General features: G+C 46.3%; 1 protein-coding gene across 1 annotated transcript; it reads left to right on the top strand.

Annotated features, from left to right (window-relative positions):
* Positions 1–394: 394 nt before the first annotated feature.
* sp4 (sp4 transcription factor) lies at positions 395–14,064 on the top strand. Its single transcript, XM_060042708.1, has 7 exons — positions 395–1,056; positions 1,366–1,436; positions 2,164–2,502; positions 2,606–3,770; positions 4,144–4,336; positions 9,070–9,269; positions 11,040–14,064. Exons 1-7 carry the CDS (start codon positions 1,050–1,052, stop codon positions 11,327–11,329), a joined length of 2,265 nt encoding a protein of 754 aa, XP_059898691.1. The 5' UTR covers positions 395–1,049; the 3' UTR covers positions 11,330–14,064.
* Positions 14,065–15,680: the final 1,616 nt, after the last annotated feature.

Consider the following 15,680-nt stretch of genomic DNA (forward strand, 5'->3'; position numbering starts at 1 on the left):
GAATTCATAATAGCGGAACAGCAGGCTTCAATTAGATGTTGTGGCTCTACACTGTTGAACATACGTTAATACTACAGTACAACATGTTCTTTAGCAGGTTAAATGTTATAATCTCAATAGACAAGAGTCTCCATATAGGCATATATATTTTCGGACAGGGATGATTATTCCTATTCTATGTTTCCGGAAGAATGTCCTTAATGCATTTATTGAGGACTACTTTCTTATTCACCGAATTATCCCACGCCTCCTGCTCTTATTTGCCCAACCCCCACAACACATAAGTCTCCGCCCATCGCCTTTTACCTCTCAAACCAACATGACTAAAAAACGAACACTGCCGCGCGGGGCATCATGGGAGCAGTAGTCCTCCACACCGGCTCACGGTGGAGAAGGCGAGGCTTCTCTAAATACAACTCCCATCTCGACCCTCGCACGCGGAATCCTGTCATCCAATCTGAATAAGTGGGAGGAGCGCATCCGCCCACAAAAGCCACAGCTTTCTCTCTGTATCTTTGCTAAATCAATTCTCCAAGAAATAAAGAATTCACACCAAATACAGATCCGGGTAGCGGTTATTTTTGCATGAAGAACGGCGACAAGGTGCACTCCGGGCGGCGAGAGGAAACCCTCGCGACGAGGAGAGGAGCCGAGAGGGTGTTGGCCTGGTGCTTAAATGGCAGTGGGTGGGCCTCTGCCATCACACAACGCCAACTTCGCCTTGGACATAATTCTCCCAAAGCCTAATTTATTAGTTTCTGGACCATTCATGCGTTCTCCGAGAAGAGGTATATTCGCTGGGCTGTGAAGGGGGTAGGGGAGCGAGGACGGGACTTTTCTCCGTTATTCGCCGTTACACCGTCTTCCTTGGTACCGCCCTTCCTGGCGGGTGGGTGGTTTCGTCAAACGGGAAGATACGCCACAACCCAGCGCCAACCATTCGCGGAAAAAATAGAGGCCGTCCTCCGTTTCTGCCGCCTGCCTCCGTCACTATCCCCGTCCGGCCTTCTGTCTTGAAGTACACCTCTCCCTCGGTATATTAATGCGTTATGAGCGGTAGGTACCCTCCCCCTCCCCGTCTCCACCCATCTTTTGCCGCCCGACAGAAAGGCTTCTGTCCCTTTTGATGCTTCTGTCCCTTTTGATGTGGATGATGAGACGACTGGTTAATTATATCCACGCTTGATCCTCATTTGGGGTGTGATATTTGCAATGTCTTGTGGCAGAAACATGCTGACCACTTACAGTGGCGTGGCCATGTTGTACACTTTGGACTCTAGGCAAATACACTTATTCAGACATGTAAATACATGATACCTTTATCTGAACATGATCCTGCAACGAAACTTTTGTTTCATTTTGCAGACTTGAAGAAGGAAACATCGGGAACAGAAGGAGTGAAAGCATCTAAAAAGGGCAAAAGTTCTGGATCCCAGGTACGGAGCTGGTACGGTTCAGATGTCTGTAGGGCCACGGATGTACTGTGGCGTGTGCGCCAGCACTGGGGGCGTTTCTCTGCTGTGCTCACTTCCTGCTTTTTTGGGCTGCCTTGTTGAGAACAACCAGCCCCTCCAGCCCTGTGACTAGTCTGCAATAGTTCTCCTACTAGCCTAGTACCACTGTGTTTAAACAGGCTGTTGAGGAACGGCCTCAAAATTATTTGCTCAAGCCTATTTTAATATTTTTTTTGCTTGATTGGCTTTTGATGGTGTTAAATTGGCATTTTCTAAGTACATCTTATGTTGTTTAATAAGTACATTAGTTATAGTGTTCTTGTTGATTCCACTGCCATTATGGTCCTAAAAGTCAGTGTCTACTGTAGAGTGTAAGAGGTGTGGTGCATTTTATAGCGGCCTAGTTCCTTTTAAAAGATAGAATGAGGAAGAGAGAGAAAATGAGAAGGAGGTATTTTCTTCTCGTATGCACTGAGGAAAGAGAAATGTGGTTCTCACACGCCCACCCATTCCTGCTTCCTGTTACACCGCCCACCCAAAGTGGCAGCTCTCTCTCTCTCTCTCTCTCTCTCTCTCTCTCTCTCTCTCTCTCTCTCTCTCTCTCTCTCTCTCTCTCTCTCTCTCTCTCTCTCTCTCTCTCTCTCTCTCTCCCCACCCTCTCTCTCTTATTTTATTTTCTCCCTCACGCTGCCCCCCCTCCCCCACCCAGGAGTCTTCGCAGCCCTCTCCGCTGGCTCTGCTCGCGGCCACCTGCAGTAAGATCGGAGGCCAGGGGGGAGTGGAGGGCGCACAGCAGCAGGTCCAGCCGGTCCAGCAACAGATCCCCCTGCAGTCGGCCCAGCTCCAAGGGGGACAGTTTGTGTTGGACGCGTCCGGGGCCCAGGCCCTGCTGCCCCAGCAGCTGGAGCTGGTGCCCGCCCAGTTCACGGGCAACGGCTGGCAGATCATCACCACTGCGCCCGCCATGGCCAAGGAGAACGCCCACCAGCCGGTTGCGGTTACGCTGGCCACCACCATGCCGTGCGAGAGTTCTCCCGGCGGGCGCAAGGTGAGGCGGTGGGCCCCGGGGCCACGTTTGCATTTCATTTCGTCTCCATCTCGCTACTCTTGGAAAGTGTTGAATCTGACTTGTGTTCATTCTCCTCTGGTAGATGAAGGCGATAGGCGGGACTAACAGCGTGGCAGCCAATCAGCAGCAACAATTCCAAATCATCCAAGTCCAGAACATGCCCAGCGCGGGGGGCGGCGTCCAGTACCAGGTCATCCCCCAACTGCAGACCGCCGACGGCCAGCAGATCCACATCAGCCCCGCGCAGACGGCCTCCATCACCGGACTCCCGGAGCAGATGCAGCTCATCCAGACGCAGAGCCAGGGCCAGACCATTCTGCAGCCGGCCAACCAGCAGACCATCCTCACCAGCTCAGCCAACCAGGGGGTCCCGCTGCAGATACGGCCCGCCCAGTCCTTCCCCATCCAGCTGCAGGCCCTGTCGGGTTCCCAGGCTCCGATGATGACAGTACCCATCAACCTCGGGGGCATGACCCTAGCGTTGCCTGTTATTAACAATGTGGGAGCGGGCGGGGCCGTGCAGCTCATTCAATCCGCAGACGGAACTTTTTCGTTTGCCAATGGCAACCAGCTAGTCACCACGACAACTGTATCCGGGACAGGTACAACCGGTACCATAACAACGGTTGCCGGCAGTGATGGGATGTCAGACGGGGGCCAGGTGGTGTGCGCCGGGTTGGACGGTGGAGGAGCAGAAGCACAGGGTCAGAACAGCGACATGGACTCTCCGAGCCTGGCCAACGGGCTGCAGAACCAACCCGACATGAGTGGTACCATCCAGCAGGTGATCCTGGGCCAGATGGGCCACCAGGTGCTGCAGCAGATCCAGCTGCAGCCCCAGGGCCAGGCCTCCGGCCAGCAGCCCCAGCACATCCAGACTCTGCAGCTGGCCCCCGGGCAGACCCTCCAGCCCATCCAGGCCTTCCAGAACCCGGCCCAGGTGCTCATCCGGGCCCCCACCATGGCGTCCAACGGACAGATCACGTGGCAGACCCTGCAGCTCCCCGGGGGGATGTCCCTGCAGGGGGGCCTGGGGGCCACGTTGCAGCAGCAGCTGACACTTGCCCCTGTGGGGGGCGGGGCTGGCCTGGGGGGTGGAGGGCTGGTGTCCTTGGGCGGGGGTCCTCTCACGCTGAGCGCGGCCCAGATCAACCCAGGGTCCGGGGTGCAGACGGTCAGCATCGCCGGGCTGGGCGGCGCGGGGGTCCAGATGCAGGGTGTGCCCCTCACCATCACCAGCCTGCAGGGTAAAGAGCCATGTCACGCCTTAGTCAGCTACATGAGCTATGTTATACTATGCACAGGGGGATGTGGCTGTACATGTGGCTGCAGCATTTCAACTGCACGGTACACATACAAACAACATACAATAGGTAGCTATTGCCCTGTTGGTTTAACTCGTCGTAAACAGAAAACAGAAAGACAGTGTAACACTTTCGCTCTCTTCCTGTTTGATCTGTGGAGGTTTCAGTAGCACCAATCTTATCAATCATTTACTCGTAGCTTTTAGCTCTATCAGTACTTTCTCCACCTCATGAAGATGCTGTTCCCTTAAAGACAGCTACACACTCCTTCTGAATCTCATCTAAACGGTGTTCCCTTTGGATCTGTAACCCTCAGGTCAACCCCAGGGTCAAGAGGGGGTCAAAGTTCAGTCGCCGCCGGTGACGGTCACCTTGGGCAACGTGGCATCTGGCTCCTCCATGAGTCCAGACCAGCTGGTCCAGAACTCGTCGGACCAGGAGGGCCCGCCGAGCAAGAGGCTGCGACGCGTCGCCTGCTCCTGTCCCAACTGCCGCGATGGCGAGGGGAGGTAACTCTACCAGAACACACACACACACACTCTCACACACATTCACTCACTGACACACACACACACACACACACACAGGCCTCAGAGAAGGTGTGCACTGCATGAGGGCGGGTGGTGATCATGTGTTTCGCACATGATCACCACCAGCCAGAAGGACCGACCAGGTCCTTCTGGCTGGTGGAGCTGATGTATTTCTTCCTCCTGCCCCATGTTCTGTTTCTGCTGCTCCAGTGGTCCACTTTCACTCAGAAACGGGTTTAGTAAAGTGAGCTGTGACAGTACACCAGGTTCACTAGTGCTCTCTGTGATGTTAATCTGTTCATGAAGCCAAAGCAGAGTGGAGAATAGTTTCATTGTGGCAAGATTCAAACTACATACAGTAGTTACTTGAAACTCTTTTTTATTGCACCCAAACTTTTGTATCGATACAATTTTTAATAATTGCATATATACTATCATAACTGATCATAATCTCAATTCGGGCATTTAGCAGACACTTTTGTCCAAAGCAACTTACATCGGTTAATACACACATTGACAGACCGACGGCAGAGTCAAGTGTCTTGCTCAGGGACACATCAACACTCAGCTAGGAGGAGCTGGGGATCGAACTAGCAACCTTTCGGTTACAAGACAACTGCTCTACCTCCTGAGCTAAGTCGTCCCCACTTAATAAACTGAAAACTGAAAAATGTTGATGTGTTAAAGTAGGTGAACACACTATGCACACACTACTGATTTGAATACTAATCACACACATGCGAACACACCTGAATGCCTCTAACCAATGTTCCCTCTAAGGTGCACGCGCGTGCGGCTGTGCAGGCCAGTCAAAGTGGCCAGGCGACTATTTGTTTTCAGGGGTTGAAAATCAGAGCATCAAAGGCGACGTAGGCTAGATAATAAACATTTAAAATACTGACATGTCTGACAACCAAGCCGGATGTACGGTGCTTGCGTGCCTGCTGAGTGTGATCGCAGTGCGCGAGCGAGCGAGAGAATGGGAGAGAGATGAGCTTGGAGCTCCGTCCTGGTGGCCCCTGAATTTGGTGGAAGAGAGGGAGAGTTGGAAAGGGAGAGAGAGGCCCATCACCAGCCTGATTCAGCAGTGATGGGTCGAGCTGCAGAGACTAAATCATTTCCAGAATTTTGCGAGATATGCCAGTTGAACTCATGTCTTCAGTCTGAACAAAACCAACTGCCTGCTTAATTATTGCCAGGTGAATATACCGAATGATGGCGGCTACAAGCTCACGTTTTGCCTGGTCTTTATAATCGGCGATCAGAGCATACTATGTTTCGTTGTTTTCATTGAACAACCCCCAGCAAGTTATTTTGCGTGTCTGTCTAGTCTCAGAATGCTGCGACCGCCTATATAGATGTACCCAATCAGAATTAAGTGCTGAATATAAAAAATTAACAAAAAGAGCCTTTCTGTAGATATTTGTAACATAATGATTCTTTATTGAAACAAAATTTATTCCACACAATTTTGTGTGACATTATAATATGGGCTATTTTTTCGTTCCTTGAATTTCAAACTGCCGAATTTTGCCCTTCTAATAGGGTGGGCCAGCTGTCAATCATAGTGGCACTAGCCCACGTTTGGCTATGTGCCTGCAATGGCGAAAAGAAAGACAGAGCAGGTGCCCCAGAAAAAGGTCTGCCTAACGTTAAAATAATTGTGACTAGATGAAGTAGTCCAAACTGACACGAAAGATTGTCCAGGTAGGATACAACTTTCAGGCATATTTACATATGAACAAAGCAGTGGCGTGATCTGCAAATTCTGCTCGGAGGCAAAAGCGAAAGGAGAGTTCGCTCGTGGGAAAACTTGGTCCGAGGGGAAGCTTAATTACCTAAAGCGTCATCTGACACAGAAAGTCCATGTAGACAAGGGTGTCCGCGCATCCTTAAAAAGTCTTAAAAAGTCTTAAATTCATGTTTCTAAATTTAAGGCCTTGAAAAGTGTCATATGCTGGTCTTAAAAACTGTAACACAAGGTCTTAAATTTGTCGGGGCAGGACCGTTTATTTTTCTCGTGAGACTTTTCAGGAAGGACATGTAGAGAGGCTTCTTTCTTGCTAGCTGCATATATAAACGATTATCTGCGTGCTTGCTAGCTAATCTGCGACAATGGGTAGGTGAATGAGTCTCATTGAGTGACACACATGCTATGCTTGGGTTATAATACAGCGGGATTCCCCCCACCATTGCGTGTTTTAGGTCTTAAATTGTATTCAAGGTGGTATTAAAAAGGTCTTAAAAAGATTGAAATTTCACTTGCTGAAACCTGCAGATACCCTGACACATTGAAAACATTAAGATTAGACATGTGAACTTCATCGATCAACTCCTCAACGAAACTAATGGATCCTGAGATAGATAAATTCAGAGAGCACGATCCAACCCTGAACAAATAAAAATATTGATCGACAATGTAATGCTAGCAATTAATGCCAACATGTCCATGTTATCAATTCAGGATATACACGATCATATGGCAAAATACGTCGACCTACCTCAGAGTTGGAGAAGCAAAAATTTTGCTTTTGAATTTGTGGAATGTATCAACTCAGATGAGCAGACTGAGAGGATAAGCAGCATAAGAAGTGCTTGTGTCCACACACTAATTGTTGATGAATGTATCGATATCTCATATCGATCATCGATATCTCATCACATTAAATTTCGGGAGCAAACTGATTTCAGTTACAAGACAGTTTTTGCTGGAATCATTCAGCTTTCAGGATGCACTGCAGAAAACATCCTTGATGCCATTACCAAGTTCTACGCAGACCATGCACTAGATATGAACAACATGGTAATGTTTACTTCAGATAGTGCTTCTGTCATGGTAGGCCGACATAAAGGTTGGGCTGCTTTACTGAAGCGTCAGGTACCGCACCTGACTGAGCAACACTGCATGGCCCATAGGGGGGAATTGGGGATTGATGACGCATGGAAAGATGTCCCTATAATAAAAAAGGGAGAAACGCTACTCGGGACAGTATACTCCATGTTTTGCAGATCATCTGTGAAGAAAGCCAAATTCACAGAGATGGCAGAGGTTTTGGAAGTAGATCACTGTCTTTTAGGCCTTTGAATGAAGTGCGTTGGCTGTCACGCTACCAAGCTGTGCATGCTTTTTTGCGAAATGTCAGCGCATTGACCTAATGCTGCTCCTAAGAAACTGACTCTCATTGCATAATACTGTCATAGAAAACTGACCGACACCAAGTACATATTTGCACTCACTGTTCTAGCAGAAGTGCTTGAGGAACTCGCTCAGCTGTGCACCTGCTTAAAGCGCAGTAACATGCGGTTATGGATGGGCACTGCATTGCCAGAGCGAAAATACAGAAATTAGGTGCGCAATATTTAGGAGAGCGAGATCACTGGGGCAAACGAGCGCTCACAGTTTTGGAAAGTGAGAGTGCAGTAAACACAAGAGACATTATTCTGTTTGTCCATGAAGTTTGTGAGAACTTGGATGCCCGCATCCCTGAAAATGAGCTCAAAGAGTGGGCTGCCTTTGAGCCAGACACGTTGGATCATCAGTTGGGGAATTTGATCATGGGCTGAATGACTTGATCAATCTGGCGAAGAAGTTCGAAGCGCTTCTGGAGGAAGCAGACGATACGGTCCCGGGGCGCATTTGTCAACAATCCAACAAATTCAAGTTCATGGTTAATGAAAAAAGGAAAATCGGACTACTCAAGTAATTTTCTGAGATTCTAACCTGGTCGCAGAAAAGCGAGCATTTTCCAGATCTGGTACAACTTCTTGACATTTGTTGCACATACCAAGCATCTAGTGAACGTGGTTTCAGTCTAATGAATGCCATTAAGACAAAATCGCGCAACCGCCTTGAAGTTTTCCATTTGGACCAACTGATGAGAATTAAATCAAGGCGAAAAGAGGGTCCTATAGACCTTGACAAGGTCTTCAACCACTGACAAGGGGACAAAGACAGGCGAGAGAAGATTTGAGGTAGAAATGTCCAATATTTTCAATTAGACCTATTTGGCCTAATATAGATCAAAGTGATCTTGATTACTGCAACAACATTTTGACATATGTTTAGTCATTGAATCATGTAGGTTAATTCTGTTTTAATACATATATGCAGTTGTTTTATGTAATAATGATTGCGTAGGCTTATAATTATTGTTAAGCACTGCATTAGCGTTTTTCTTTCAATGAAGTTCCACTTAAATGTTGTACCTGCTGAGAAATGAATAAACACCTTGGATACTTTTATTTTGTATATCATTATCAATCATAACCAGTGAACCATTCATAATAACCTCTCTAAACCTTATTGAAGTTCAACCAAAGATCCTTTTAGTTCAACTAAACTGACTGGTAAAACACCATTCATTAAAATGTTCCCAAAGGTGAACCACAATAAAGGATATTGAATAAATATCAACCTTGTAGACATATTGATGCATTTGCTGTCATCCCTTTGAATCCCCTATGGTTAACGCAGGTTTGTGGTCATTTTCGGCAGGTCCCGTGGTTGCGAATTGCTCACAGTGCTGTAATGTGTGCTCAGAAAAAATATGAATTGCTCAGTGCGGAAAGATTAGAGGGAACATTGCCGCTAACCACAATGTCTGTGTGTTTGTGTGTGTGTGTGTGTGTGTGTGTGTGTGTGTGTGTGTGTGTGTGTGTGTGTGTGTGTGTGTGTGTGTGTGTGTGTGTGTGTGTGTGTGTGTGTTTTGCAGGAACAGCGGGGACCCCTCCAAAAAGAAGCAGCACGTGTGCCACATGGAGGGCTGTGGGAAGGTGTACGGCAAGACGTCCCACCTGCGGGCCCACCTGCGCTGGCACACCGGCGAGCGCCCCTTCGTCTGCAACTGGATCTTCTGCGGGAAGCGCTTCACCCGAAGCGACGAGCTGCAGCGGCACCGCAGGACACATACGGGTGAGCAGGGCGGGGTCGGGGCTGGGTGTGGGGGGCGGGGGGGCACACTCTCTTAAATTTTTTATTGATAAACATATTGACATATTCTAAGGAAAGCCTTTTTGGGGGAAATGTGTCGCCCCTCGATACGCCTCTGCCGCTTGCCATCTAGGCAGCTTTTAGTAGCTTGTATTAGCCAGCTTGTAGTAGCTTGTATTAGCTAGATTGTAGTAGCTTGTATTAGCCAGCTTGTAGTAGCTTGTATTAGCCAGCTTGTAGTAGCTTTTAGTAGAACGCTGGTAGTCACTTGCAGTCACTCGCAATAGCTTGTAGTAGCTTGCAGTAACTTGTAGTAGAAACCTTGTAGTCGCTTTCAGGAGGTTGCTGGGACTCCCTGGTCAGAGGGGACTGGGTTTGGATTAGGGATGCACCGATCCGATATTTGTATCGGTATCGGTACCGATATTGAAGACATATTTTAGATCGGGTATCGGTGACAATTTATTTATTTTTTTACGTTTATGTACATACTTGAATCCTATTCCTACTACCTTGCTGCTTTGATAATTTCCCCCCATAATTGGGATATTCTGACAAAATGTAACCTAGCCTTCTAGCCGCAGTCCCCCAATATGCATAGACGTTAAAAACCAATTAATAACCGAATACTGAATAGAGATTTGAATACGTACCGAATGACCGAATATCCGAAAATTCTAATATTGGGGCTCAGCCCTGCTGAATAGTAGTCCTAGTCGTCACAGCATTGGAGGCAGTAGAGTGCCAGTAAAGGATGTGGGCTAAGGAAAGGAATGAACCCCTGCAGTTTAAAGTTCTCAGTAGATCAATTCCTTCAATTAATTGGTCCTGATTAAATTATCATTCTGTACAACGTACACCAGTGTAGAATTGTCCATTAATACGAGAGCAGCTGAAGGTAGGAATACAGCGCATAGAAAATAAAGACCAAATCCATTGGATGGCATAAGAGATCCTGGAACCACTGGAGTACGATTAGGCAAATGGAATGAGACCAGAGTAGATCTTGTGAGCCTCTGTTTTGACCCTAAACATGATCAGCATTGACCTCCCGTTCAGCTTCATTAATACACATGGTCCTTTCCTTGACAGCCAGTCAGGAGACAGTGGAGCACACGGCCACACAAGTCTCTTCATAATAACCGTTCCATTCAAACCTTCAATCTAAGTGATGGATTTGGATGGAACGGCTCGTAATAACCACCTACACACCTTGGGGTAACATAGGGGCCCCCTAAAGTTCCCTCTCTCCGTCCCACTTCCTGGTTCACTCGTCGACCCTCCACCCATCGCGTTCTGCCCCTTTTTTTTTTATCTCCAAGCGTTGGGAGGACCCAGGCCTAGGTCGAGAGATTAAATCTCAACACTGGCCTTGGAACGCCTCAGGATCCCTCCACATCAGAGCTGGTCAATGTGACACGGGAAAGGGAATTCTGGGGTCCTCTGCTAAAGCTGCTACTCCCGCGACCCGACCCCGGTTAAGCGGTTTTGAAGATGAGGATGAGGATGAGCTTTTTATTGTAGAGTGAACTAGACAGGAAGGTATGGGAGAGAGGAAAGACAAGCAGCAACGGACCATGGGCAGGAATGGAACCCGGGTCTAGGGACTGGGCCTTAATGGTACGCGCTCTGCACGATGGTTCACCAGGTAGAGCTCGTACCATTAAGGACCAGTCCTTAATGGTACAAGCTCTACCTGGTGAACCATTGTGGAGCCCCCTTCTAACCCTGAATCCCTCCCCTCCTCCGCAGGCGAGAAGCGCTTCGAGTGCCCCGAGTGCTCCAAGCGCTTCATGCGCAGCGACCACCTGTCCAAGCACATCAAGACCCACCAGAACAAGAAAGCGGGCGCATCGGTGGCCATCATCACCACCGAGGACATGGAGGAGGAGGACGAGGAGGCCGGCGGTGGCGAGGGCCCTGGCAGCCCGCCGCGCATCGTCACCGTGGCAACGCTTACTCAGGACTCGGACCCGGCAACACCCAGTGCATCCAATCACCAGGCAGAAGACGAGGAGGAGGAAGAGGAGGAATTTGAATAGACATGAAGGCCCGCCCAGCCTGCCCAGAGGTCTGTGTGTTGTCGTTTGTGGTCCCGTGAGTCAGCCCAGAGGGGTTTTGCAAAAAAACTTTTTGTATATTTTTGTTTCATGGAATTTTTACGGAAAAATACTCAAAAAGAGACAAAGAACGCGAATGATGACCGAAGTAAAAAAAAAAAAGAGACCCCATAACAATAATGATAGCAACTAAACAAAATCTAGCGAGTATAATGGAATGAGATTGAGTTTGAGATTTGTGAAGTAATGAATTGCATAAGACTTCATTATATGGTGGAGCAATGGGTGTAACTCAAAACTAGCACAACCCAAAATGGAGACCCCCCCCCCCCCCCCCCCAGATTCTACGTGACACCAATATGAAAAGACATCATTTTTTGTTAGATTTTTACGATGAACAGAATCTATCTCTATGCACACTGTGGGGTCTCTGCTTGGTACCATTTGGACTTAAACAAGGGTCAATCAGTCTTGGGACGTCCTGTGTGCACTTCCCATATGCAAAAGGTCTGTAGAATATATTCAAGTTATAAAAATATATAGATATATATATCTATATATAGATATGGGTGTGTGTGTGTGGTAGAGATATTAATTGATTTTTGTTATTTTATTTAAAGCATTACATTTTATTTCCATTGGACATTTCAATTTCCGATTGTATGCAGTTTTCATTGAGTTCATTATTCTCATTAATAATGACTGTTTTAGTTGTTCAGCAGGATTTTAACTTACAATGTTCTAACAATGTTCTTTCTTACAAAGAAATGTACATACCTTTTGCACATGGGATGTCAGAAAAATGTCAGAGAGTGGATGGACGTGTGTGTGTTAAGTGTGTGTTTTCCAAGTCCCGTGCAGTCAGAGAGGATCAGACATAACATGGGAAAACGTTTCAGTCGCTCTGAGTTTGATCCTCTGGTTCCGTTCAGGTATTGATGTTTCCATAGAGACCAGTCAACTGATAAACTGTTATTCAAGCAAAGAAATCAGAAGAGGGCATAGGTCAAAAAAAAAAAAAAAAGTCTAGCGATGAAAAAAGCACAGATTAAAAGATAAGATTTATAAAATAATAATGCATTCCTATGAAGGCCTGCTGCTTGGCCGTTCAATGACGATGTTTCTATACAGAAGAGAAAAACAATCTAGCTTTCTACAACTTGGTTTGTGTAGTGAAGGCAATACTATTAACGACAATCCTAACGAAATTATGTTTACATTGCCTAGGGTGGGGGGGTATGCTTTTTTTTTTTTTTCTGAATACAGAACAAGTCCACCCACCCAGGCGAACACGCAGTGTGCGACACCATTGCTGTCGTTTTGTGTGGGTGGGTTGGGGTTGGGACTTTAAACACCTGAGCCTTTTTTTGGTGGGTTTTGAACAGAGGTAGAATGTCTATACGGCTGTACATTCGCAAAGAGTTTATGCAAGTGGGTTTTTACGTGAGAGATGATAGCTGCATGGCGTTTGGTAGATAACGAATAATGGTTTCCATTCCGATTTCACCTCTGCGAAAAAAATGGGTTATTTTAGTGTGTGTGTGTGTGTGTGTGTGTGTGTGTGTGTGCGTGTGCACGCACGCACACGCTCCCTCTCTGCTTGCATCTTCGGCCACTTGTGTGACTAAAGTACGACAATGCCTTAACACAAGCTGTATTACTGCGGAAAGTGGACTTTGAGGTTGTTTGCAAACATCTAGGGAGACCTTGGTTGTGTGTGTGCGTGTGGTTGTGTGTGTGTGTGTGTGCGCGTGTGCAAGACAGCGAGTGATGATGAAATGGCACAATGGTGGTATGTTATGTTCAGTAGTCTCCGAGGCTGTCAGACACACATGTAGCCCCACCTGAGCAACACTCAGGGTAAGGGAACACACCCACCCGGGGATTCTACTTGGTGCTGTGGGGTTCTGCCTCTGAAGAGCGATTGGAGCAGAGGAAGGAGGAGAACCTGGGGAAAGAAAGGCAGATGGATGGAGACATGTCTGGGGGATGGGGGAGGGGCTTGTTCCTGTTTAGCGACTTGGATGTTATGATGCGTTTTTTCTGGTGATGTTGCTCCATGTTAGTTCCGTGCGTGACAAATTTTTGATTAAGATAATCGTATCTATTTAATTTTATTTCCTCCCCTTTCAGCACCACCCCAAAAAAGAATTAAAAAAAACCATCTGCTACTTTATGAACAGAGCCCAGAATATGTTTCTTATTATTGTTCTTTGGTTGGTATCTTTGCCTTTTTGCTGGAGTTGTATTTGTGCTCGTTGGATCTAAGGTGTGTGTACGGCATGTTTCAGTTGGTTGTTCATTTGTTTTGATTTTTGCGGTAGTGCTGCTTTTCTTTTTTTAAATAACGACTGACCATTTATTCTTCTCTGTGCGCCATGTGTTTTTTGAGAAATAAATAAGAACGCAAAAAATATTGTTTAAAAAAAGTAGACGTCTTTTTTGTAATGTTTAGTGTTGACTTGTTTCATTTATTTTTTTGTTTGTTTCTATTTTATAGTGACATCTCATTTGTAAATCTTTTTCTAAAATGTTTATCTCCATGACATTTGATAATGGTTTTTTGCCAGATTAGCCTTAAAGGCTTTGGTTTATTGATATTTTTAAAAATCAGTTTGTACAGATGTGTTTGTCAATGAATAAAAACAGATACAAGTCAGAAAATAGAAAAAAACGTTGCCTGCATAACACTTGACAATAAAGTGACTAAAACTGCCCTTTCTGTATTTCTGTAATATGTGCTTGGATCATGAATACATTTATTATTAATGTTGTTACCAAAATCGCTTAGATTGAATCATTGAAATTAAATAATTGACTGATCATCTCAATAATCTCAGAAACCCAAATCCAGCAGTGCTGTCCGTAGTGTCCCGTCTAATGTCTTTGTCCATATATGGACTCCCTCGCTTTCACCTCCTGTCTCCTGTCGTTCTCACGCCCATCGGCCCTCTAATAGCCTATAATCTCTCAGTCTTCGGATAATAGGGATGACGGTGCATCTGCAGCGGCCGGAACCGGAGGGCTGTGTGGGTCTTTTTATTGAAAGGTTCTTCTGGTCACCTGCCCCCCGTTCAGATGTGCAAACAAGACAACAGTGATGCTGTTCGAGGATTCAGGACAATTTACTTACTCCTGGCAAGACTTTTTCTTATTGAAAAATATTAACTTGGAAATGTAGAATATCACAGTATATTATAATTTAAAGAGGCGGTTTCACATCGTTTAGGCTGTGAGCAGGCATGAGTAAAAGGGTCCCCTAGAAAAGGCGCTCCAGACGCCTTGAGCAAAGGGGTTCAAACTCATCTGTGGAGATATTGATAAGGTTGGACAAAACCTTAAATGAATGATCGTCAGAGATCACAAGTAGGAACTCATCAAGGATGTAGAAGAAGGTCATACCTCAACCAGACCCTGAGGAACGGCACTGGACACATGATTTAGGCTTGGATAAACCACATTGGAATCATTAAAGAGAATAAGCCTGCTAATAAATCCCTAAATCTATCATATCAGATTAAATCTAAGATTGACATAAAAGTGTGTTCAAAGATATTAAGTGTGTTTCAGTGTCTTTTCAACATCCACACGTCTTCTGAGCGTGACTCAGGCCGTCAGCTTCACAAAGATGAACGCTTCACAAAAAAAAAGTAAAAAATGTACAACATTCCCCTGATGTTCTCAGTATGCACAAACTCTCAAACATATTCCATGGGAATGAAGTGAACCCCATGCTGAGCCATCTGACAGTGGACCACCTTCTGACCCCCTGGTCTCCAGCAACAGCACAGAGCCTCTGGTAAGAGACATTCTTGTCGTATTGTGATGTACAAACACAAGTACTTCTCCCAGCTCCTTGGTCACGGTAATGAGCGGACCTAGCCGTGTCCTACAGAGGCGGTCCCCCCAGAGTATCTACATTCCTTATGTGGATATGCTTCCAAATCTCATGTTGTTATTTTTTTTATTGGCTTGCCGTTTGTGTTCAATTTGATGCATATACTCATGCATTTACTAGCGTGACCCTACTTCAGCAGGGCACCCAGCACAGAAATAAATTGCTTTCTGCATGATAGTTTTCTGATCTGAACCGTGAAGCACTGATGTCAATGGTAAGAGCAACCCCTGTTGGTAAATAGTGGCATTACATCCAATTCTATTTGATAGACAAAGCTAACCAACCATGTGTAAATTAATGGCTTGTTTTTGGGAAGGAAGAGCCTTGGGCCAGCTCATGACATTCTAGCAAAGAAACACATTTTGGTTTCACTGTTAACCAAGTATGCCCATTAGCAGAATGTCAAGGGATTATTAGTTACCATTTGCCTTTCAT

Source organism: Gadus macrocephalus, chromosome 22 (assembly GCF_031168955.1).
Source record: "Gadus macrocephalus chromosome 22, ASM3116895v1".
Classification (NCBI taxonomy): domain Eukaryota; kingdom Metazoa; phylum Chordata; class Actinopteri; order Gadiformes; family Gadidae; genus Gadus; species Gadus macrocephalus.